General features: G+C 40.6%; 3 protein-coding genes across 6 annotated transcripts; 1 reads left to right on the top strand and 2 right to left on the bottom strand.

Moving 5' to 3' along the window:
* Window positions 1-7: 7 nt before the first annotated feature.
* On the bottom strand, window positions 8-17,087 carry shc2 (SHC (Src homology 2 domain containing) transforming protein 2). 4 transcript variants are annotated; one of them, XM_023405236.2, is made up of 14 exons: window positions 16,890-17,087; window positions 14,397-15,204; window positions 10,913-10,983; window positions 8,318-8,378; window positions 7,915-8,034; window positions 7,316-7,369; window positions 7,065-7,116; window positions 6,658-6,784; window positions 5,578-5,758; window positions 4,353-4,446; window positions 3,050-3,229; window positions 2,593-2,939; window positions 2,151-2,302; window positions 8-1,666 (listed from the first exon to the last, which is right to left on the bottom strand). In XM_023405236.2, exons 2-13 carry the CDS (start codon window positions 15,159-15,161, stop codon window positions 2,174-2,176), a joined length of 2,181 nt encoding a protein of 726 aa, XP_023261004.1. In that variant the 5' UTR covers window positions 15,162-15,204; window positions 16,890-17,087; the 3' UTR covers window positions 8-1,666; window positions 2,151-2,173. The 4 variants fall into 4 exon arrangements, with proteins under 4 accessions (XP_023261004.1, XP_023261003.1, XP_023261002.1 ...); XM_023405235.2 differs by having other exon boundaries at window positions 8-1,857; XM_023405234.2 differs by having other exon boundaries at window positions 8-1,862.
* A 3,260-nt stretch (window positions 17,088-20,347) lies between these two features.
* cks2 (CDC28 protein kinase regulatory subunit 2) lies at window positions 20,348-22,436 on the top strand. The gene is made up of 3 exons (XM_023405221.2): window positions 20,348-20,533; window positions 21,055-21,182; window positions 21,896-22,436. The coding sequence occupies exons 1-3, from the start codon at window positions 20,475-20,477 to the stop codon at window positions 21,937-21,939; spliced, it is 231 nt and encodes a 76-aa protein (XP_023260989.1). The 5' UTR covers window positions 20,348-20,474; the 3' UTR covers window positions 21,940-22,436.
* Window positions 22,429-23,896, bottom strand: cimap1d (CIMAP1 family member D; the record flags this gene model as incomplete). Its single annotated transcript, XM_023405259.2, has 3 exons — window positions 22,429-22,994; window positions 23,276-23,389; window positions 23,767-23,896. Coding segments are annotated over 3 exons (732 nt in total), but the record flags the coding sequence as incomplete, so codon positions are not given.
* Window positions 23,897-25,817: the final 1,921 nt, after the last annotated feature.

Raw genomic sequence — 25,817 nt, forward strand, 5'->3', positions numbered from 1 at the left:
ATTTGAATTTCTTTCATTAATCTTTAATTAACTCTTTAATTAAATTTATTGACAAAAAGCCAATAAGGTTAATCAAAGAAGAAAAGATCCAAGAAATTCCTGAGAACGCAAAAGGGGAGATCTGAAAAAATGACATTAATCATTTGGACCTCACCAAAAGCCTTGTAGCTCATCTCATCTCTGTGCATTCATGAGGCTGTGGCTAAGAACAGCAGAGGGCCTGATTAAAGATATGTTGAAGATGACACAGAGAGAAATGCAAAAAAGAATATGACCTACCTCTAGTAAGATTTAAAAGTATCAGATTGGCAAAAATAGGGTAGGAAATGTCAGTGTAGCCAAAGAACAGAAAAAAGACAAGCAAGTCATTGAGATGTACAGACACAGGCGTCGGGATAAGGACAATCAATAAACTGATGTATTTCCCTGAGCCGGGACAAATAAAGGATTTCATTTCAAGTCCAAATCCCCTGTCTTTAATATCACTGCAGAGCATCTATGGCTTGCTTCAAAGAAAACAAAAAGATGAATCTAGGAGAACGTTCTAAGGGATACACATAAAGACAATGACAATCATGACCACAATAAGACAGTATTAAACAAATATTCACCCCAAAACAAGAGCAGCTTAGATTACTGTTCACAAGTATAAGAGCTTAATCATCCTGAAGTTTGTTCAGTCATTCATTGGCATGGCAAGAAAACTAGTCTTTTGCATTAGGAGCATAAATGCACATTATATACACTCTGACACAAATGCCTGTCTCTGTAGTTATTAAGGCACTGAAGTTGGAGGGGCTATGGAAGTAACAGGCATGGATATAGTATGTGTGTGTGTATGTGTGTGTGTGTATGGATGTAGTATTCATTTGAGCTCAGAGTACAGTCTGACCAATGGTTTCCACAGGACTATACAACACATACAGTATGTCTTTAACAAATTATGAACAGCCCTTTCAAACACAACACAAACGACTGATACTCACGGTAAATGTGTTAAAACCGCTTTCAAGACAGTGTATTTTATGTTCACTTGGCTGTCTACATGAAGATATAGTACGACTGCATGATTTAAAAAGTGAGATTTGGTGCTTCGATTATTATGGAGAAAGCAAAAAAGACAGAAGAATGCGTGGCTTTTTTATAAATCCAGCACTGAATCATGTTCAGTGTGTTTCCATTGTGCCATCTCAGAGTCAGGTACTGCAGCCCTGTGAACATGTAACAACAAACACTCTTTACAGTCCAATGAAACAGATATTCCATCAACTGTCTTTTGTAATTGCAGTATTTTCATTTCTTCCATTTATACTGAAATGAACTACTGAATATGGAACCTGACGTCTTTTGTGTGGTTTTTTTTGTTGTTGTTGTTTTTTCATATCTGCACCAAGTAACAAGTGACAGTTTTGTTCTGGTGATTGGATCTTAACATGACATTATTGTTCTGTGGAAGCACATTACTATTACAGGCATTGTAGGACATTTCTTCGCTGTGCAACAAATCCTTATGTGATTTCCTGAAGGTGGGTCCTCTCCGAACAGTCACAGTGGTTGACATTAACCAGCGTCAGGTTAAGTCAAACTGCGGATTCTGGTGGAATTGTTAGCTTCATAGCTGCATGCTGAGGAGTTTATGACAGATGAGGGATAGTTTGGGTTGATCCTGGTAGGACAACAGGCGGAGAAAGTACAAGCAGATGTCAGATGCCTTACTCTCCTTGGTAGAGTTGCTCGTGGAAAGAAAGTGTGAGTCATATCCTTTGTTCCAGATAAATATCCATCACAGATAATTGATTTCCAGATACAGTTTTTTACAGTTTTTTTTTTCTGTAGCTGCATGGGCACGGAAAAATTCTGCTCTGGAATAAGGTGGAGAAAGATTGATAGTTCAGTGATGGTGATAGAATAATCACATGTCTGACAGTAGATGGGCTGTCCATTACTGCATATAGGAACCAAATTGTAATTGATCACCCCCACAAGGTTAAGAATAACCACATATGTTTTCTTGAAAACATGCAATTTTCATCCAATGCACATTCAGTTCTTCTTACCATATAGAAGGCTGCCAATAATCTGAAGTCATTCTGCATCCCTGGTTACATTTATTTCCAATCATAACCATTATAAATGTTCTGCGTTCTTACCGTCCCATGCAGGGGCAGGTGGCTCACTGTTTCCTCCTGACCACCTGTTTAAGGTGGAGCTCACTCTCTGCTGCGACAATAGGCAGCTCGTTCTTCAGATGATATGAGATAAGGTGGCTTATGCTCTCAAATAACATGTCTTTGGTTCGGACCTGTGTAGAGAGGAAAGTACGAGATAGTTGGTGTAAGTAATCATGTTGACCACAAAGCTTATGATGGGATTTTTATAAAGCCTGTTTGCCATATTGAAAGGTAATAAATATATTAAATGACAATAAATGAACTATGATCAATGTTCAGTGAATCCTAGAGACACCCACAAAGCAGTAATTACAAATCTTCATTTCATATCTTGCTTCACTGGCTTTTTCTGAACTACTATGACCTTTGATTGCTGGCAAACATAGTTTTGACAAGCTGTATTGCCTGCTATTAGACTCACCACTCCCTCAGGATCCACTAGCAGTAGGTGTTTGGGCAGGCCACAGTGCATGCCTGTTAGCACATACTGTCCCGGGTTGGTTGTGCTCTCCCGGACGAGGAAATCTCCGTCTCGGACCAGGAGTTTCTCTGCGTCTCGTCGGCTCATTCGGCTGTGGTACCAGGTCTCCCTGCGGAGCTGATCCTCGTTTGGCGCCACAGGGGCTCGACGGCGTGGAGGGCTGGGCCACTGGTCCTCCAGGATCCGAACGCCTCCCCCCCCAGCAGCACCTCCAGCTGTGACAGATATACTGGACCCAACAGCTCCACCACTGGCCTCGTGGAGCTTCAGGGCATCTTCAAAGGGCCCTACAGGGACAGCAATGTTTCCCAAATAAAAATATTTCACAATATTTAACAAAGTGAAGTTATCCTCACTATATCTGTCAGAATATGTCATTCTAAACCTTAAGACTTACTCATGTCGAAGAGATCTTTCTTGGGACTGTCGGGTGCCCTGCCCCCTCTGTGTCCACAGGGCCCCTGTGCCAGTGAATCCAGGTGTTCCAGACTCTGGGTGTTAACATACTGATGCTCTTCATAGTCTCTGCTGCTAGATGGTTGGCCGTCAGCACACAGGTAACCATCTGACGTCAGACCTGAGACAGACAGGTGCGCTCAGTGCATTTCTGACTTCTGGCGGGACATGCAGAACTGTGCGTGTGTGTTTATAGTCATATGTGTGTGAAAATCTTTTATGTTTCTTATTTTTTGGGCCTTCTCTAATGGTTGACATCACAATTGGAAATATTTCCACAGACAATTTAAACCAGTTGCAGTATGTACTTAAGTGGATTTATATTAGTAATGTCATCATTTTTTTTCCTACCAATTGTATGTAGGAACCAATAAGAGAGAGTAGCTTCTGGAGGGCCCTAGTAGCTGAATGGTTACAGTGCATGCCACAAAACACCAAGTTCCATGGTTCAAGTCAATAATGAAGTATTAACAATAATCAATACTTGAATGGAATTGCTTATTTATATTGTTTTTTCATGCTATAAAAAAAAAAAAAAAAGATTTATCCTGAGGACCTGAGACCATTGCAGATATTTGTGGAAACAAATAGTACATGTTTCTTGAAAAGAATGGTGTAGTCTCCACTAGATTCCTCCACAAAGATAATAAAAATCATTTCTCAAGATTAACTATGGTAATAATCCAAAGGGAATTCAGAGAATCTTGAGGACGTTCCAAACTTCTCTCCTATCAAAGCTGATGGACAACCTGAACCACGAGGTAAAGTTTATCTATCTAAAGGTCATCCTGATTAAAGGTCCCAACAATCCTAATTCTATCAGGTGATTCTAAGAAGAGTCCAAACACTGGACTTTTTATGCCAGTGCCAGATCGTAAGTACATTTAATTCAGGGCAAAGTGCAGAGATGAGAGAAATGATCAGTGAGAGAGGTGAAGGACAGCCTCCACGTGTAGAGACCCTCAACTTATTCTCCATTAAGGATCACTGTTTTCCTCACTAGGTAAATAAAGAACATTGACACCCAAACCAAATAATAAAAAAATCTTATATAGATTTAATTAATATCTTTTTAATCTCTGCTTTAATCTCGGCTAATAATACCTCTAATAAGGTAATATTATCTTATAAAGTAGCTTTCTGGCATTACAAACAATGCCCCTCTATAACAAACTGGTGTAAAAGGTTACAGTCAAGTTTTCTTTCTTGCTGTTATACCTGCTTTTTGCCACAGGGTGTCTCACCTGAGCTGCTGCAGGTCTCAGTGTCCCAGTGAAGCTCATAACACAGTTGACCAGGGGGATAAGATGCTTGCTCCCTTCTAGCTGGTGAGCTCATCTGCAAACACACATACACACATGAGGAACACATCCTAAATACATTTATGTCTCTATACCTGAATGGACAACCCTCTCATCTCTTGTCCGCACATTATGTTGTTTTGAAGCACTCTATTTGAAACATTAGCTACAGCATGTCACCATATTTTGAACAAGCTGCAGGGAGAGAGACATGATTTCTCTCAACCGGTCAGCAACAGAGGACAGAGGACTAGATGTAATCATATATGCCTTTGGCAATTACGGTGTAGGCATATCAGGAAGACAGTTATGGAGTATGTTTTCATGTTCCTGCTGTTTGCCTACCGGTAAACGATGCAGGGAAGGAGACGCAAAACATAATAGTCACCAATTTATGAGGGAGATATCAAAGAGTTTACCTGAGTCTGGCTGTCATTGTCTGGTAAAGGATAGTTACTTAATACCTGATAAAGACCAGATGTAGCTTCGATTACATCAGTAATAACATTAGATGGTGAATTTGGGAATTTCACATCGCACATGATTCTTGGATGCTGTCTTAGTGCATCTCACGCTTACATATTTGGCAGTGTTATATACTGCAGTGGAGGAGGAAGTATTCAGATCCTTTTAATGATATCTTTTTTTAAATTCATTAATACATACAGATACACATTCTCTTCTCCTCAACAAACTTGTGACTTTTATTCCGTTGCTTATAGCACTATTCCTGTTGCCAATTTTTATGGCTTCCATTTTTATTCATTGCACTTTACTCAACTTAACACTACTTACACTTTACTGTCTCTTACTGTCTGACTTTTCACTAATCTTTGATTGTTTTTGAGGAACATTGGAGAATTTGACCTCTCTCCTCAGCTACCTTTTCACAAAGGGACACAAACAAACAAGGTGTCAGCCACTTGTTATATCTTACACAGTGTGTGTGGTTGCAGCTGTCAAACGAATGCAGTGGTGTAAAATGTACAATATTTCTTTTGGAAATGTAGTGGAGTAGAAGAATTAAAGTTAGAAAGTACCTCAAAACTATACTCAAGTACAGTACTTGAGTGAACTTCATTATATTCCCCCACTGCTACACTGCACTGCTAAGGCTACCATACCAGAATCCAGAACCTGACCCAACCTGACGTTCCAGGACACTCACCTGTGCTGCTGTCTTGCTCTGTGGCTGGGTGTGGATGTGACCCAGGAGGGCTCCACTGGGCCTGAGCCTGGAATCCACTACACCCCCAACAGGTGGCTCCTTCCCCGGGATGCTGTTGTAGTAATCATGCTCAGAGAAGTCCTCATCCTCACCCCACAATGGCTCCTCTGGCCTGACAGACCTGAGGAGGCACATACATGTGAGTGAAAGTAAGTAAGTAAATTAAAGAAAATACAAGAAAAACAGAGAACATGCCAATGTTTTTATTTCACTGTGCATGAGCATACTAACAGTATTATTACAACTAAATCAAGACCACTACTTCTATAATCAGAGCAATAATGATTTTGATTATTATTGTATTGTTTTATTATTTGCTCTATATGATTCAGTTAGAGATTGATATCACTAGAGCTGGTGCTGATGTTCATTTGGAACCAGAACAGAAAGACCAACAGTCTGGAGTTCCTCCTGTCTCTACAGTTGCATCACTGCAACACCTGAAGTTTGGTCACATGGTGAGAAGATCTGTGAGGATCAGTATTAAAAGAATGGATTTTTGGGGTAACACAAGAACAAACTATCATGTCTCTCAGTAACAAATGAAAAAGAAATCTGAGAGTTGTACAGTAGATCAGGTTTTTGTGTTGAAAATTCCAACTAAGCTTTTTTTTATGTTGGATGCTTGGCCTGTATAGTGTCAAAGTATTTATATTGTCAAACCAAGTATGATCTATTATGCCAAGAAAGTAAACTTCCCCAACCTCCACTTCCTCCATGTCAATCTTCCTAAAACAGCATCTGATTTATATTGATATTTGCTGCAATTGTCTGTATTGTATTGTATTGTACACTGTATTTGCAGTGTTTGGTTAAACCTTGAGAATATTGCTGTACAGGGAAAGTATTTACAGATATTTCTTAGCAACTTGGTTCTGGTTACTGTGTATATATAGGCTACAAATGTATGATTTAATAGTGTGTCACAACTCCATGGATGCCACAGATTTGAAAGACAGTACAAAAAAAAAAAGTTTATATCTGTTCATAAAGGTCGTGATTTTGGCAGGACTGTGTTACCTCTCCACTGATGCCATAGTTTTGGGGGGACTGTGTAGATACTGTTTGAACTGCAGCTCGAAGGCCTGGCCGATGGTGCTGATGACACTCTGGGCTAAACCATCTGAGCACTCCAGGATATGACAAGCTGAAGGAAACAAAAAGACAAGAAGTTGTTTTTTTTTTTTCAGCTGCCACATACTTTCAGAAGTAAGATCTTGACCTAAGATTAATCCCACTATGTTTATCCTATATGCTAATTTTTTCTTTTTTAACGGGGATGATATCTTGCTCAAAAATATTAGTAATTTATATTATAAAATAAGAATCGCAGTAGATGTTATAGTAAGGTCTACTCTCACATCCAGGATGACTTCATGGAAAAACTATTTTACTTCCAAATGAAAAAGAAGCTTTTCAGGACACACCTCTCTGATTCACCGGGTCTTTGGCCACATACGCTACATAATCAGGCGTGTCCTGCAACACACAAGAGGAAAAATTCAATTAGTCCCGATAAACTAGATGTACATTATTACATTAAAGCCTTCAGTGATTCTTGGATCATGAGATTGGAAAACAGCAAAATGCAATCCAGTAAGATATGTGCTGTCTGCCAAAATGTCCATTCCTGCAACAACAACGTGAAGGAGAGTTGGGAGTAAAATGCTGCACTCACTGTGTCTCCCCCAGAGGCAAATGAGATGGATTGCATGGGATGATGCGCTATCACCTGAAAGAGACAAGTAGATAAATCAGAGGCAGAGGTTTGTCTTTTTGTTGTTGTTGTTGTTTTATCGATTAACATGGATATATATAGCAATGTAGATGGAAAAGGAGACAAGAGATGCCCAGATCCAATGAAGTAAAGGTTAACGGTTTGACAGATCCAGAATTTGAACCAATGCCAACAATTATACCAACAATACATGAATGAGTGAAGCTGTTTGCAACTCACTAAACATTGTTCATAATAAAAAGAATTCAGTATTTCCACCAACATTTTATTCTGCAGGGGAAATTACAATCAATACAAGCAATTAATTTACTCATGACCCATCACACCTATTTATTGGATGTGGAAACTCAGGGACAATTAAATGAGAAATTAATTCACGCATTTCATTATGAAAATTGAAGGAATTCAGTTTTGGTCACAGAGGATTCTTATATACAGAATATCAGCTGTGGACAATAACATTTATTAAAAGGATATTTGGACAAATTTATCACTCTAATTTCTCATTCTGAATTTACAGTGGTTTAGAAGCATCTAACCTGTCGTGTGGTAGGGATGAGCAGACCAAGTCCGTCTATGGAAATATTGACAGCGATACTCATGCCTGCAAATCGTAGGTTACTCTTCCCCATAATGGACTGGAGAGCTTTGTTCACAGCCTGCATGAGAAAGATTACAGTGAAAATGATCATCACATATTTAAAAGTGTGGTTATTTCAGAAAAGGATAATGCCATCCTGTTTTTGTCAAGAGAGACAACCTGCATAGGGCAACAGATGAGTTTGAACCAAAGTGACTGTCATAGACACTGTACCCTGCATGGTAAATTCTACACATCTAGTTCTCCAGCAGCAACAATTTTAGTATAAGTGAGAATACCAGGAAATATTTGCAAACAACATAAAGAAACATGCACACTAGGATTAAAAGTTTACTATTAACCTTCTTCCTCCAAGGCCCCTTTCCTCCTGGCACAGCTTCACAGAGCCTGTTGATGGCTTCCCTAATTAACAAAATGAAGAAAGGTCAAAGGTCAAAATATAGTGGGAGACACTGACTAATGATCAGCTGGGTGCAAAGACATATTTATGATCTCGACATCATGTGGATTTATGGTTGCTGGATTGTTCCATGAGTATTGCTGAGATGAAAAGTTTTAGATGTTTAGCCCATGTATGTTCAGGGCTACGCAAATTTGCTCCATCACGATGATGGAAAACAAACCTGAGGTTAAACATGAACAGAAGCTTTGTGTTCCCTCCCTCGGGCTAAAGTCATAGGTCACAGACCCTTCACAGTTCAAAGGTCAAGAAAAGGTTTCCAGCAGGGCTGTTCACAATGTACTAAACTAGCTTTTACCACTGATTTACATGGATCTAACAAAAAAAAAAAACAATCTTCGTCATCATCAGTGATTGTTTATCAAATTCATGTTTAAGTTCCCATTGAATAAGAGAAAAAAAAACACTATAATCTGATGCAAAATAAAGTGTCTGCATGTTTTCTTTAGAGCGTATTTATTCACATTTATTTTCCACAGTGCAATTCGCTCTGCAGATTTGTTACAACTTTGCAGTGAAGCTGCTGTAACTCCTGGGAATGGCTGTCTAATGGGCGTTTAAAGCCTCTGTCCCCTGTGGGTCTGATGGCAGGAGTGAGCCATAATGTGGATTTGAGGCTGGAGCACACACACTCTCTTTGCCAGGGGACAGCGGGGACAGCAGTCAAAAGCCAGCTGCCCCTATCAAGTGGCTCGTAAATATTTAAAAAGCAGCGTCCCGGGCCCCATCTCGAGTAAAGGTCTTCTCAGGGATTTTTGACAAACACCACAATGTTCAAATGACTCATGCTGATGAGAGGGCAGAGGGAGGAGGAGGAGGAGGAGGAGGAGAGAGATGGGCTGCTGTTGTTGTTTTTGTCTGCAGCCTCAGTATCTTCCCTGCAATAAAATGCTGGGCTTCATTATCACTGGTGTTGCTGTTTAACACCGTGACACACAGAGTACTGTTGAGAGAATGAACCCTTTTCAAATCCAGGAGCTGAAGTATGTTTTTCTCTGACAACCACTGAAATGATTTGCAGTAGTTTTCCAGGACTCAGTTTAGTTATGTACAGCCAGCTTTCGATGGAAAATAAAGGCTCCCACTTTAAATTGCTGCTTTTGAATCTCAGGCAGCAACAGTTCACATGTTGTAGATATCCTGTAAAGTTTTTTTTGGATCTATGAAGACAATGAAGCATTGATTTTTGGACTTGTGGGACAGATGAGCAGTAACATGGTCCCCAAGGAATCAGAGACACAGGCCTCATGTCATTAGCTTCACTAGAGAATTTGGAAGTCTGTTTTAAAGCAGCCTTTGACTAACTGCTTTATACAAGCTATGTCAAGGCCATAGTGCATTTGACGGAGGGCAAGCACCCTGAAAGTTGACCATAAAGGTAACAACCTCAAGGACACAAAAACAAAACAGATTCATCATCAATGCATGAAAAAAAATCATGATTACAAATGATGTCATGCAGTTAGTCATACAACCTAAATAAACCTGGTGTACACAGCTTATGCTTTGCATGGTTCCTCCCTTTGCTAATGTTTTGTTTTGCTGTTTTGTTTTGAACAACCCGCCACCCCTTTAAGAAGTTACAGCCGCAGACATTATCCAACAGGGTGCGTTCATGGGGACCACTGCAGCTTTCCACAGTCATTAGTGAACACCATCAATAATAGATCCCTCTCACTCTCTCTCTCTCTGTATCACTCTATCTCTGCTGCCTCCACTCCCCCTGCACTTAAGCCTTGGATGCATGGTGGGCTCCGATTACTAGCGATCGATTGTGGAGGAGAGAGAGGAGGGTGAGAGACAGATAGGAAGAGCGGGGGGAGTGTGTTTCTCCCATGTGGTTGAGGATTGCAAAGAACCCTGTTTGTAACAATAACATCACGTGTAGGGCATAAAAAACACAAAGACACAAACATATTAAGACCCTGAGGTTTAGGTTTATACATAAACATATCACGACCTGTCACACCAGTGAACACATACTGTGCAGAGCAGTTGTGTTTGTCTTTTAACTGGGACACGCAACACTGCAGTGCTGCCATCATGCACAATCTTGTGACTTTAGTTTGTGTTGATTTTTTTAAGATTTGCATTGGTATTACATTTCCAACTGGTCGATCATGGTTTGGTAAATAACCTTATAAAAATTCAAAATTGTGCTGTTGTCAATTAAAAAATAATGAAGTTCTTCAACATTCCCAAAAGGTAAATTGTTTTAAATCAAAGCTTGAGGTGAGACTTTATTTTGCTTATTACAGCAAAAGCCACATAACTAAGGATAATCCATCAAGTCAAAGGGACATATATGATAAGAAAATGAAAAGAAACACTCAATCTATGTACTGTACCAGCCCAGCATTGACGCACCGCTGATAGCAATTGGATATCATAGCCGCTGGTACTTTAGTTAATCCTATATATCTTGGATCAAATTCTCCTGACTCATCACTACCATTAGAGATGGTTACCAGCTTACCTCGTCACCTGAGTTCGCGTGTTGAAGTCCAGGGAGCGCATTGACTTCAACACTTCAATGCAGCCCATATACTGCAAAGAAAAACAACCCAAACAAAAAGAGTTACAACACGTTTCAAAATGTGTCTGCAGACAGGTTTTGGTCCAGACTACATGCCCCTTTTTGACTAATGAACTGTGCATGTCGAGTGCTGTAAGTGCTTGTGGTGTGATATCTCCAAAATGGGATATGGCCTAAAAAATGAAAGCTGAAAGTGAACATAAACTTGCTGTAGCATATTACTGAAATTACCTGCTTTCTGAGGACCTTAACTAGGGTAATAAATAATTATCTGAATGTTTAAAAAGAATAGACCTGTACAGCAAATACTGTATTTCCAGAAAAACTTTTCAAAATAGTTTTTCAGTACCATTGCAAATTATCTATTGGCAAACATGACTATTTCCAACAACACATAATTATCTAGCTCAAACAAACATTAAAGGCCATTAAAGTGTGATGCAGTGAGTGGCAGCCAGCTGAGCAGCTTCCTAATGGCTGCCAGGTTGAGGTGCTAATGGCACCTTGACTAGATTAGCAGCACTAAGAGCTCCAAATCATGGACGAGCTGTAGCTCCTTAGTCCTCTGGGGGATGCTAAGGGTGTGAGTGTGTGTATGTACTGCAAAAAAATCATTGCATTTGAGGATGCTTTGTATATCTGTGAGGTTTGGATGAAAAGATTTAATGGTGAAGGAAATCTATTACTTAATATTTCTGTTCGTAAAACAGCTGCATTGCCACCACCAGTAAATGTTTATCTGTACAGTAACATATAATGTAACATTTGTATATATTAAGTCTCATATAAAATTTGGGATGTAATACTTTAGAAATGTAACACCTTGTCTGATTTGTAAACTCTTTGTGAAACCTATTTGGTGCTACATACAACTCACATCTTGTCCACCCCACATTATTTTGGCTCAATCAATGTCGTGTTTTCTGTATTTTCCAGGGTTATTACTGTACTCAGTATAGCAGACAGCGACAGACCACACGACAGCCGCACAAACAAACACACACTCCAGAGAGAAATAGACAGAGAGAGAGAGAGAGAGAGAGAGAGAGAGAGAGAGAGAGAGAGAGAGAGAGCAACCTTTGAGCCTGAGAGCTTAATGAGCTTTCTAACCAGATTTGGAGACGGGGGGATGTCTTCCATCAGGAAAATTGTCTCTCTTTTTTCTTTCCTGCTCTCTGCCAATGCCTTCATTGTCACTCATTCATCTGCTGATGCAGTGCATCCCCTCCTCTATCATGCTATCTGCACTTTTATCCTTTTTGGATAGTCCAAACTCACTATTCCTGTGACTACAGGAACAATGACTTTCCAAGAAGCATAATTTAATAAGAATGGCATCCTCTTTCAAACTTTCTTGCATCGTGGCTGCCTACTTTGAGATAAATTGGGGTCAATTCATAGTTTTCCAATGTAGAAAATGTCGTAAACTAATTTCATTATCTAGTATAATGCAAGGCCAGACCAAGAAACATGCAGAATATGTAACAGTGGATGGACAGAGAGTGGGCAGATAATGAGGACCGCAGGATGTTACCAAACAGTACCTGAATGGTGCAGGGAGTAACTGATTAGTTTTTTGAACTTTGATGCACCCTTAGAAAACTGCACACATAGCAACAGAAAATCATGTTACAGATTACAGATATTTATAATTTGATGGGGAAATAATGTGCACCAGATTGTAATGGAACTGTATAAAATGATAACTGTCTGGTTTTAATATAGCAGTTTAAATGATAGCTGCTTTGGCAGCTGCAGTTCTTTGTTTGATGGTTGCTGCAGTGTCCTGGCTGTCAGAGACGGCAGATGCGAGCCAGGCGCAGAGCCTGACACGACTGTGAGGACAGAGTCAAAGTGTAAATAGGAAACCAATACTAAGAATCATATCTGTATCTTTCCCAGCAGAGAGAGTGTGTGTTTGTGTGGATGTGGATGTGTGGGTATGTGAAAGACTGAGTGAGAGAGAGAGAGGACAGAAATAGAGGGAGAGAGAGCTGGCGCTATGGTAGCTATGCTGATTAAAAATGGCACAGCACAGCAGAAATCTACTGTCACTTTGACACTAATACATGCAGCAACTACTCCTCCCTGCATAGACTTACCACTGAATTGCACATATACCACCGCTTTGGGTGCCGTGAAATGCTTTTCAAACATTAGCTCACATGGCAATTCTAAAATGATTGCAGTGCACGTTCAGAGATGACAACGATAAGCTGTTAAAAGCTTAGTCTGATAATTAACTGAGTTATCAATCACCTATGAGAGCAGCACTTGTTATGAATCTAGGAAAGCTCTGCGTGGGGAGGAGAGCTCATACGCACTCATCATTGGACCCCTCCCAAACCGATCCATCCGTCCTCCTCCACATCACATGATGCAAATGACTGTGATTAAATGTAATTGAATATAGGAATGAATGGTGCCTGTATAATGCCATTAGAAAGCATGCTTGGGCCCCAGACTGCACTAATCAAGAGCATGTCATTAGTTTGGGTGGGGGGGTCGGGGGAGAAGAGCAGTACAACGAGGGGCAGGAACAGGAGCGGGGGATCGCTAAGGGGAGATCATTGACATTGACGTCAAGCAGTCCGCAAATCACAAGCACGCACTGCTGAAGATGTCTCTTCAGAACACAGAATTATCTGTTTGGTTTATAATCAACTAACTAACCATCAGTTTCTTTATGTAGCCTGATCTTATTTTCATAAAAACACAGAGAGTTTGTGTAATATTTACAAACATCACTCCAGCTGACTATAATGATGCTAAGATTGGGATTCGCTATGCTGAGGGATTATAAATCACACTTTATGGACAAAATCTTAGGGTCTCATTGCACACATGAAATGAATGTAAACAATCCCAAAACCACACAAAGAGCACCACTCCCACAAGCTTACGGTGGGATCTTACAATCAGAGCCAGGTTAAATGCACTATAAATACAGATGGTTATTGTTTGAAGTAGTGTATGATGCATACAACCTATGGTAAACAGTGCTGCAGAATAACAATCCTCACTACAGTCTGAACACATTATTTCATGGTTTATCTTTTTCCACCATGATGTCTGTTTCTGCTATCCTCCTGACGCAGTCTCCCCACCAGCCACACCAAGTCATCTATCTGGATTAAATTATGTATTCCCCAGCCCTCTCCACATGAGCTGCATAACAAACTGCCTGGCACTGTGGTGTCCTTTTGTTTCCCACCCAGGCATAGAAACCTAAATGGGGTCATCAATATTATGGCATTCACAGGTACCTGTGAGAAGACAGTTGTTTATTAATGTGCACCTGGAAAAGTTTTTCTTTTTCTTCCTTTTAAATACAAAAAGACACAAATCCTGAATGAAGTGAGTGTTTAACTTCTTTTACAATGAATATACAGTATGCGTTAAAAACATGTGGCCAGTGACTCACCCTGACAATATAAGAGGCACCTGGTCCTGCAATCTTCTTGTCAGGGTGCAGCCAGCCCTGGGAGGGTTTGTGGATGAAGCTGCCCTTCTGGTTGAAGTCTTCTCCTCCCAGCCACATGCCCTCCACTCTTGTCCTGCGGTTCATTCCTGACCTGGAGCTGCTGGAACCACCAGGGCTCGCCATGACCTCTGTGGCCCCAAATCCGTGCCCCCCTGGACTGGCAGAGTTTGCTGCTGCTACTGCTCTCTGCCCCCGAATGGCCTGTAGGGAACAGGGGGTGACACACACAGGGTCACAGGAGTTGAGCACTGCTGCAAGACTGGCCACTGGGCCACTGACTGAGGTCACACCACTGGGCCTGTGTGACGTTGAAGACGGGGAGACAGAGGCCTGGGAAGACGCTGCTGCCTTGCCAGAGTCTTTGCTAGAGCTGGAGCTGGAGCTGGAGTTGGACGGGCTCCGGCTGAGCAGCGAGTTGGAGAACTTCCACTGGGGCATCTTAGGGATGAGCATGCAGAAGGTTGTGGTGGCATCCTGTTCCCCATCCAGGCAAGGGGAGTCAGCCAGGGCGGTAGCCCCAGCAGAGGAGGAGGTCCTGGTACTGGGATCCAGAGGAGGCAGGGGAGGCAGAGGCAGGCTTGGGGTGGAGGAAGGGACTACTGGTGTGGCCACAACTTTGCCACTCATGGCTAAGCTCTGCATCAGGTCGTCGGAGGAGGTCACAGACTCGTTGCGAAAGCGGCCATACTTTGGCTTAAGGAGCATGCCCGGAGGAGCCGCCTGAAGCAGGACCTGAGAGGGGGGATAACTGCCACAGGATGAAGGGGGGGAAAGGGGAAAGGGGAAAGGGAAGGGGAGGGGGGAGGTGTGATGGAAGAGGGGGAGAAAACTAGAGACAAAATCTTCCAGGCGGAGTCCTATATCCTTGTCAAAGTCAACTGAATGCTGTCTGGTCCTCTCCCGTTCACGCACACACACTGTACCACTCTCATACCGCTCTCCTCTCTATCTGAGATGGCCTGCTTCCTTTCACTGCCTTAGGCAAGCTCGCTCTTATGCTCCCAGTCTCTCTCTCTCTCTTTCTCTTCGGATGATGTCATTGGGTCTATTAGCCCTGCCCTGCCCAGCTGCTCTCAGACTATATTAGCTAAAACACATCTGCCTGAACAACCCTGCTCGCAGACACACACACGCACACTGCAGAGCACCTATTATTGTGCATAAAGGACATTCAGCGCATTAAAAACGCGTCAGTATCTTTTGGAAAAATTGTATGATTTCAAATCTCTCAGACTGAACAAAGCTGTCATTGTATAACCTGAGACAATAAAAGAAAGCAATGATAATGAGGTTACATTTAAGGTTACATTGCTTTTAAGTGACTGAGTTAATCAAAGCAAAGCCAATGCTCTTTTTCTCAATTTTTAACTCACTCTCAAGACAATACAAGAATAAGAACAAGAATATTTCACTTCAGTAGGAATGTACACAAAAATAAACAATATTTTGTAACAGTACACACTGATATGACTATATTCAAATACAAATAGAAATATTAACAGAAGAATTGATAGAGAATAAATACAGGGATGAATGTCATCCAATTAGTTTAAGTGTATTTTGTGTGAGTCGAAAACTTAACAAAGGACACAATGCAGCCACACTCATAAGGGACTATGTGTCTGAAAACATCCACCCTATCCCATCTGTCTGAATTCTCCTCCAAACTTCCCTCCCACCCGCCTCCCCTGAGAGCAATCAGCCATCTCAGCACGATCCTTTGAGCCCCTCAACTCCACCCTCCCTCTTGCCTTTTTCCTCATTCTCTGTCAAATCATTTTTACTCCTTTTTTCTTTCCCGATTTCTCTCACAATTGTGTTTTCCCATCTTGCACACAGGTAACATAAGGTATGCAACAGCAGTCAAGGTTCTGAGAGTAAAACACAAAGTGGGTTAAGCAGGGATTTACACAACTTTTTTTTTTCCATTTTGTGGTGGTCCAATCGTATTCATAGGTAAGAGTGAATACAAGGTATTGAAAAATAAAAAAAATGGACCACAAAGGTTACTCAGTTTGTTGGGAAAATAAAGAAGAGAAAACTGACATTAAATGTTATAACGACACAAGAAAAAACTCAGTGGTCAGAAACTCAGTGCGCAAACAAACAATGTCTGGAACGATTGTGAAATAATCCAATAGCCAGGGTCATCTGTTACCCACAAAGGAGGGGTAATGCACTGACTAAATAATGCCACCTACACAGACAAGGAAAAGCTCATTATGTTCCTGTCAATAGCTTAAATTCAATCAAGCAAGTCATTACGATTTGTTTAGTCCCATAATTAGTCTGGACAGTATAGTGTCTTGTTTTCTTTCCAACAAAATGTGAGTCACTAAACAAAATATGACTCATTCAAAACAGTACTGACCAAAATATGAGCAAATTCTACACTAAATGTATTCACAAATGCATCAGAGGCAGGAAGCTTACCTATACGTCTGGGTCTGAAGAGAAAAAGGATGAAAATAAGATCGAGCCCAGTAAACATCCAATGACTTTTATCAAAAATAAGCTATGGTTGAAAATGCAAACAATTTAATTTCACTAGTCAGGAAACCCTATTACAACTGAAAAACCCACACACATAAATAAACCACACTCAGATTCACTATGACACCACCACCACTGCCACCCCACCTTCTTTCAAACAGCCAATCACTTCTTGTTTGTTTGCTACAGGGTATAAGAAGTTACTGATAAACCAGATGTAATCGATACATTTTGACAAACGTAGCTGGCCTTCCTCAGTGCACTTTTTTCCTGACAAATAATAACTGCACTGACAACAGATGCAAAATAAAAGAGATAGGCCTATAAATGTATTTCTACAAATCAATCTGAATTTTAAACAAATGATAGTGGTATGAAAGTGGTACTAGGTTTAATTTTCATCAATATCAGTGATCAGATGTTAGATTGCATTTTCAATCACAACTATACTATGTTTCCCCGTATGTGAAGAGTTAACATATTTACCCCCTGTTTTGGTACTTTGCATATACAAGTGGAACAAATCATGCTGTGAATACACCACCACTCATTAGCAGCTGTTACCTTGACAACAGCGATTACAACTTAGAAAAACAACACAGCTCACCTGCAGCGCAGAAACCTCAAACTAAAGAGTTTGGTTAAAATATAAAAAGAGTTTGTTCTTGCAAATCATTGACTGAGAAAAGTAATACTATGTTTATGTAAGGCCTAGAGAAAATACAAACGTTGACTGATGCATTTCTCACTGCCTGTTATGTCACAACAGTAATGTTGAAATTTCATAAAATGGATTGAGTCAATGGAAATGTCTACAATAGAAATAAGACAATAATCTATTTTGATATTACGGGATAAAGTCCAGTTATAGTCAAAATATTGAGTGACAAGACAAATTTCCCTTCCTGTCCCTGGATTGGATCAAAATTGAAATCCTTAACATAAAAATTTCACTGTATCTAATGAAAGAATAACTGAATACATAACATACATTATTCAGGGATTTTCATTATTTTCTTTGCCTTAAATCAGCCAACACAGGGGTGATAGTAAAAAGAAAATCCTGAGCCTGAACTTTTTTCCCTGGGAGGTAAGCGGGCCCCTAAGCTAAGATATATGCCCCGATCAATGCAATTGTCAAGTGGGATCCAGGGGTGTGCTCCCCTGGGACAACATTTTGATAAATAGTCCATTAAATTAAATATTCTGATGACTTTTGTGGATACAAATGTACATTATTCAGACATATGATGAACAAACCCAATACAAGCCTATATTACAGTAGCATCTTTGTGTAGAGCACCAGAGCTCTTGGGACCCTGGGCCTGGTAGGCCTGTTCAGTAATCCATCCCTGCTTTTAACTAGTCACTTACCTGCGTACTTATTGCTTGTATAGCATACTGAGAGTACGGATACTACAGCCATACCAAGAAAGGTCAGTGGGTGACAATTATAATACTGAAAAGTAAACTAGGAATTGAATGAATGAATGAATGAATGAATGAACATTGGATTTATATAGCGCTTTTCAAGATACCCAAAGCACTTTTACAATGGAGGGGGGACCTCACTAACCACCACCAGTGTGTAGCACCCACCTGGGTGATGCACGGCAGCCAATGTGCGCCAGAACGCTCACCACACACCAGCTTGAGGTGGAGAGTGAGGGTATTAATGTATCAGCCACTTTCACAGGGGGATGATTAGGGGGCCAGATGGAATTAGCCTGGTTGGGCAGTATTGATTAGTAGCCTAACCATTGACTAAAGGGCATGAGCAAGGAGACATTCAATTTTCTGAAAAATATGCACCATTTATTATAAATATTTTTTGAAACAGCTACAGTGCAACAAAACCTTATGTAATACTACAACTCTCAATTTGCTATTAAGAGAACAATAAGTAGCAATCATTTAAAGTGCTTCAAGAACTGAAAAACAATGAGAAATAAATAAAAAATAAGCAAATACACTTTACTACAACACTCAATTTGTTCATTCGAAACAATTTGCTATTGCTATAAGTTCAGTGTAAATTGACCCATAGCCCTGTTGTATAAGCTCACCACTTGCAGCCCATAGGAAAAATAATGAGACAAATTGGGACAACATAGGCCAAGTTATGGACTGGCAGCTTAAAGCAGACCCATAACTTGGCCTATGTTGTTCGAAATTCTCGCTACGTCATGTGCAGGGATAATACCTCAAGGTGTTGATGCAATGGGGTTGATTGCTGAGGCCAGATGCAGAAGAAAAGGCAGGTGAAGGCATGTGTATCTGTCCAATTACTTTTGAACCCCTAAACTTTAGGCACTATGTGTTAAATGTGTTATACATGTCCCACGCAATTATTTCTATACAGCTGTAAACCTACTCAAATAAAGCTAAAATTGCCACTTCAATGTAGTATCCATTATCTCATTTCAAATTGAATGTGCTGAAGCACACAGTCCTTGAAGAACAACATATGCAAATACTTGAGGTCTGGACTGTAGCTCTTATACAGCCCAGATCGTTTTACTAATTTCTAACATTTTAAATCTTTTACTTTTTATGGTACTTTGAAGGCAAAGCTAGCGTCAAACTTAAAAATAAGGATATAACAATTCATTTTTTTTTAAAAATTATTATTATTTACTGAAAGCTGTCAGACAGGCCTATGTAGGGCTACATGATGTTGAGGTTCTGTGACACAACAGCGTTGGAACAGCAGACACCTGGTTCAAGCACCAGTTGAGTTGGACCTGCTGTGGCAGCTAAGCTAGTCAGATGGTAGGAGAGCGACAGCCCCTCTGTTACCTTAGTGGGATACTTGTATCTGGTTGTTTGTGCATGTAACGTAGACGTTACAGAACTTCCTGAAACACAGCTGTTGTTTTCACTACTGCTGTGTACACCATCATAAAGCAGCAGAAGGTGGAGTTCAGTGAACAACCAGTTTGAAAATGAGCTTTATTTTATTGGCATTTTTCACATACTGAAGACCACGTGCGCAAACATCCCGACGTCGAGGGCAGGCAGGGTTGCAACGTAGCGGAGAGAACGAAGAGATGAAGAGCTCTCACTGAGCTCCTCATTTCGCTGTCAAAAAGGTTCTGGCGAAAGACCAGAAACGTTTTCAACTAATATATCTGATATCTTCCGTTCAAACGCCAAAAAGTCCAAAAGACTTACTTAACCTACGTGACGTAAAACCAAAATTTAAGATGACAGCTGAAATTTAAGTTTTTAAAGGAATTTACAGGACAATAACACACACTGTTACAAATAATGTTTCCTCGTTGTGCTTCCGGAGCAGAGTGCTTCATCCTCTCAAACATAGACGATTTGGGGGAGGGCGGGTTCCTGCCTTGGCCAATCCGGGGAATGCGGGGAGCCGTTGGGGTTTGAATCGTTGTCTGAAAACAGCGGCAGATGACAGCAGGCTGTTGCGCTCGTAAATCTCAGGAGAAGTAGGCTAACTGTTTAATATCACCTGAAAACAGCTTTCCGGACTTCAGCTTTGACTGTTATCGTCGACTGAAAATGTCAAAAAAACAAATTTACTATTCAGACAAGTACAACGACGAGGAGTTCGAGTACAGGTATGATTATCGACATTTGCTAACGTTAACGTTTTCAGAAGTCCGTTATTTTTGGTTGAGTGGCTAGTTAGCTAACATCAAACTACGGTAAGATTAGCTTGGTTAGTTACGGGGTTCAACATAACTTTAACGACAGTTGAAACGTCGTCCTGGTATGGGTAATTTAGTAAAAGGGAGCACCGAGTATATCATTTAGTTTAGCATTACCTTAACATTCGCAACTTGCTAATAATACTCAACTTATCGTCCACTTATCAGCTACCCATGCTAATTGTTATTAAAAGTGGCATGGTTTGAACGTTAAGGGGGCTAACGTTAGATTACTGCAGCAGGTTTAATGTAAAAAACAACAACTAACCCTTACATTATATCATTATAAACTGAGGCTTCAAGTGTTAATGTTGCATTAGAATTACCTGAAATTGACGTTAAGTTACTGCTTCGCCGTTCTTTTGCAAAGTAGAGCTATTGTCGGTGCTCTGGTGGGTCATTCTTCAGTTTTCTTATTTGTCTTCATATAGGCATGTCGTGCTTCCAAAGCAGCTGTCTAAACTGGTGCCCTCCTCCCACCTAATGACAGAAGAAGAGTGGAGGGGACTGGGGGTGCAACAGAGCCAGGGCTGGATTCACTACATGATCCACAAACCAGGTGAGTGACCATGGAATTTAAGGATAGGCTCTCATCTTAAAACAATACTCTCATGTACATTGAATGAGCATACTGATTGCTCGAGTCATTCCTTTAGTTAATGATCAGAAGGAAATGCTTTCTCAGCATGTGAACAAGAAATCCAAAATCTACATTCTTAGTCTTTGTTCTCTGCCAAAAATAAATTGTCATGTTCAACTAAAGCCATTGTATGGTTTCAGCTGTCTGCATTAATCAGATCAATTGGGTGTTTCCAGAGTACAGTATTTTTAGTAACAAATTACGTTTTGTATTACCATCTCCCCAATGCAGCTCAGCAAGGAAATACAGCCTGGAGAAATACAACATGTTGTTCTTAAGAGACTAACTTACACATATTTTTGTCTAAATCAGACAGCTAGAACCTCATTTTTATTCAGTTTCAGCCCTCTCTTACATTGTAGTCCACTAGGAATCTTTTCATGTCCAGTAAGGAAAAGAAGAATTATGATAATGATCAGTATCTGTTGCTTTACAAGTGAGAGTTTAGTATTAAAATTATTAAGGTAAGCATGACAAATATCAGAATTTATCCTCTAATAGCTCCTAGCATGTCCCACTAGACTGTGCTGAAACTTAGATGGACTATTGACTTAGATGTCAATACACTGTGTGGTGTAGCCACTGTACTTAGATGATGCTGACAGATACTTCGTCTTTGCTTTCCTCTCCAGAGCCACATATACTGCTTTTCAGAAGGCCTCTCCCAAAGGATTAAATGGGAACTATCTGTAAAATACCTGCTTTCACCTTTGCTGATTTGTATTGTCTTCAGACCATACATCTCTCCTACATACATCTCTACATTTGTTCTAATGTATTGTGTGGAAATTCCTTAGTTGTATTGTGGTTTTTGTTCTTTCAAACTCCCTCAATTTTTAGAGGTAATGAGAGGCAAATATCTTGATTCCACTGTGAATGATTATAAATGATATGAAGGTGAAAATTTGCCTGTCAACTGTACATTTTTAATGCATTTTTTTAAATGTCTTTTGATGTAGTTTTGTTATGATTGATTTATTTACTGAGCTGTCATACAGGCACAGGATTGTATTTTTCTTAAGCCCATGATTTTCCCATTTTCTGCTCTTTATACTTATGTTTGTGTTATGTACATATATTATTTCTAGATATTATACATTTTGACACTGAGTCATGGTTGATTCAACAATTTCTTTGTTGCTGAGAGAACAAAAATAAAATGTACTTTCTTCACGTGTTTGCTCATGCATATTTTCCTACCATTACATATTTATGTGTGTCATTTTCTCCAAGTGATTGATGTTTAGTCAGAAACATTGACAACTAGTGGGGTGACAAATTCTGAGTGTCTGATGCCCAGAGAGAAGGCAGGGGCCCGAGTCTTGTCAACTGTCACTTTCTCTGGATTGTACGTTCCAGGGCCAGGTTTCTTGGTGGCATCTCTGGGTAAGCTGTGTCGTCCCAGCATTGAAAATGCAGGTTGTCGGCGTAAATATATACCTGGGTCTGTACTGTTGTACCTGCAAGGCCCAGGTGTCTTGGCTAAATCCACAGATGGTCCACCTGTGCTGTAACTACCTGATATTGTGTAGCTTGCACTGGCTGGCTTGTTTGGGACTTGAGGGCCCATGAGTGGAGGGAGACAGTACTTGTTAGGAGCCGGTACGGAGTCAGTGCTGCGGTAGTGTGTGCGAGAGCCCATTGTGTAGGATGGAGGTCTGCGCTGAAGGTTGCATGGTGGGGCTTTCTCAGGGCTGTATGCACCTGGTCCAGGTGTTTGGAATAGCTCCTCTAGAGAAGAGAGAACAATTGAATAATAAAAACTTAACTCAACACCATATGGTAGAGTGCACTCTGGGTTCAGATTTTCAGTTGCAACAGCTGACTGGATCTCAAGAAGTGTCAAAAACAAGTGGTTTTTGTACAAGGGCTCATTCTATAAACTGCTACAGAGCTATGAATGCGACTAGTTTGATTTTTTTTAAAAAGTTAAAAAAAAAAAGGTAAAGGAAAGGAAAGGAAAATATGCACTAAAATAAATATTTGCTCATAATACAGGAATAGGAACTTACTCTGTGCTTTCATTCTGCCCAACATTGAGTATGCAGGTGTGCCATCCTTTCCAAAGCGAGTGATTTTTGCATCAACATGGTACTGAGGCCCTGGACTGGAGTCAACACAATACACTGGGGAATATAAACATTTATTATAAATTCAATATGTCTCCTCTCTCAGTTTGGTTTGATCATGCAATGGCCCCAAATTGCTTGATGACATAAGGTGAGAAATAACTACAGAATAATGTGGCGTTGTCTCCCCCTATTGGCTCTCATTTACCACCACCTTTGATGTACCACTGACTTAGGTGATGTACTTGTGAGATTAAATTATTTTGAAAAGAGATGAAATCATTCTATCGGTAAGCTTTCTGAGCTGTGGCCAAATTTATGGCTTTGACATCAAGGTTCTGACCGAGACAGCAGCAAAGCATTTATTACATAAAGAATAAATAATAAAGGTTTCTACTGTAAAAAATGTTAAAGTAAGACAAAGGGTGTCTCACTATTGTCATTTATCCTGCCATGGAAAGAATAGGCAGGGCTTGTCGGCTTGGTGAAGTCGTGACCAATAAATCCAATGGTTGGAGGAAGCCCATACCGACCAGGACCTGGCCCTAGAGACAGGTGGAAATGTCACACACTTATTCACAATCTTACATACACATTATGTTCCATAAATTGCATGTGCTTTGCACAAATGACACAGATTTGCAGTAAGGAAGATTAATTTAATTACGTATACAGCTGTGGTCCTACTGCAGATGCATACACCACAGAGAAGTGGGGATCTATGCAAGTAATGTACTTCATTACCTTTATCAGCTCCAAGTAAGCAAATATCTCTACAAATTTGCACAATTATTACATTTTACATAACCATGAATAATTACAACCTGTCATTTGACTATTTGATTCATTAGAAGCAAAACTGAGCTGCTTCATCATCAGTCTGCTTTCAGAGACACCTGTCAGCCAATTAGCCTGGAGCTATTAGTAATTAAACGACTGCATCTTATTTTTGTCTGTTCTGCACACTGCATCAAACAAACATCTACCAGAGCAGGAGGGTGCTGCAGGCAGCAGCACACAACATCAAGGCACAACCTGGGGAAAAGTATTACATCAGCATTCAAGTGCTCAGTGGCATGTGCACAAGAAGAGCAAGTGGGAGCATTTTTCACAGAATGGAGCGGGTCTTGGCAGGTCTGCACACTGAGAAATCCTCCTCTCTGTTCAGGTGGGTGCTCCCCTTTGAAATTACGAGATACCAAATGACCAAATGTGACCAGCTGGAACACAGGTACTGATATTCATGTCTTTATACAGGGTGTAAAATTTTACAAACATGGATTCAGGCAATCAGAAAAAGTAGCTTTTTGTAAGATTATCCTCCACTGATGAAGTTACCTTTTTCCCTTCCTGCAATTGCTGGATATTTTTTCTCCATTTGACTCTTTGTAGAAGTGATGGATACTTCAGGGATCACTCAATGGTTGCAATACTATAGAAGTACAAAACATGTTAATCATAACAACACAACATTGGCAAAGAAAATAATGACTGACAATTCTAAGATCATGGTTAAAAAAACAAACAAACTTAAAGGTAATCTTTTTTTGCACCTTACCACAGGTAATTCTCCTTTACAGCCAGAACTGAGGTAGGCTGCATACTTGTAAATTCAAAAAGTCATCACATGAGCGCCCGAGTAGCACCTCACTCCTTAATCCACGCCCTCCTTGGTTGTCTTTCTTCAGCTATCACAGTATTGTTTCTCCAGGATCCAGCATCACCCATACCACCCTTAGCTAACACTGACAGCCACAACCCTGGATGATCCACAATCAATCCTTAATTTCCTCTGAAACAATCAAGAAACCTGAGACCTATAATACACACCAACATGTCAACAGCAGAACAGACTCTCCACTGGATAGGGCTCAGACAGGTGAATGGCCCTTCCTCCACAGAGGTAGATGTATAGGTGCACTCAGCTGCAGCTTAGGAACAATGTCATCACTCCGATTCACTCTCATGTAATGCTAGCCCCCCCCTGCAAACCATGAAACCAAGATCCCCCTCTCCCGCCTTTCTCTTTTCACTCTTTCTGCTCATTGCAGTGTCGAGACGCAATATCACTCTTCAGCCATGCATGCAGTTGCTACGGAGACTGCTGCGGATAGTTTGCTGCTGCCAGATCCCCTGCACTGCTGGCTCATTGTCCCAACAGGAACAAAGTTTTTCCATTCAGACTGGATGGGTAAATTGTACTGTCCCTGCTCAGAGCTTGGTTACAGGGTAAAGTTTTTGTTAAGTTCCGAAACTTTTACCTCAAATTTGACCTTAAATGAAGACCTACCGACAGTAACAGTTCTCGACACTCACTTCTTTACATTTATGAAAGCAGGAATGCAGAGAAAATTCACGATAAATTTCCTGCATGCACAGTACTGCCTTGATACCGCATACTGTATACATTTTCTTCCAGGATTAGATGCAGTGCAGCACACCTGGATCAGTTACAGGCTGACTGCCTTCATTCAGCAGGCCCCAT

This window comes from Seriola lalandi, unplaced genomic scaffold, assembly GCF_002814215.2.
Source record: "Seriola lalandi dorsalis isolate HSWRI2012SDOR001 ecotype SW California unplaced genomic scaffold, Sedor1 jcf7180002054267, whole genome shotgun sequence".
Lineage (NCBI taxonomy): Eukaryota > Metazoa > Chordata > Actinopteri > Carangiformes > Carangidae > Seriola > Seriola lalandi.

Excerpts from the sequence above, each read along its gene's own strand:
- shc2 (XM_023405236.2), bottom strand. The coding sequence starts at position 15,161 with ATGCTCCTTAAGCCAAAGTATGGCCGCTTTCGCAACGAGTCTGTGACC. Across the intron at positions 7,370-7,914 it reads TCATCCCTACCACACGACAG|GTGATAGCGCATCATCCCAT; the intron begins GTTAGATGCTTC and ends TGTCTCTTTCAG. Across the intron at positions 2,303-2,592 it reads TAGTGGATCCTGAGGGAGTG|GTCCGAACCAAAGACATGTT; the intron begins GTGAGTCTAATA and ends CTCTCTACACAG.
- cks2 (XM_023405221.2), top strand. The coding sequence starts at position 20,475 with ATGTCAAAAAAACAAATTTACTATTCAGACAAGTACAACGACGAGGAG. Across the intron at positions 20,534-21,054 it reads GACGAGGAGTTCGAGTACAG|GCATGTCGTGCTTCCAAAGC; the intron begins GTATGATTATCG and ends GTCTTCATATAG. Across the intron at positions 21,183-21,895 it reads CTACATGATCCACAAACCAG|AGCCACATATACTGCTTTTC; the intron begins GTGAGTGACCAT and ends TTTCCTCTCCAG.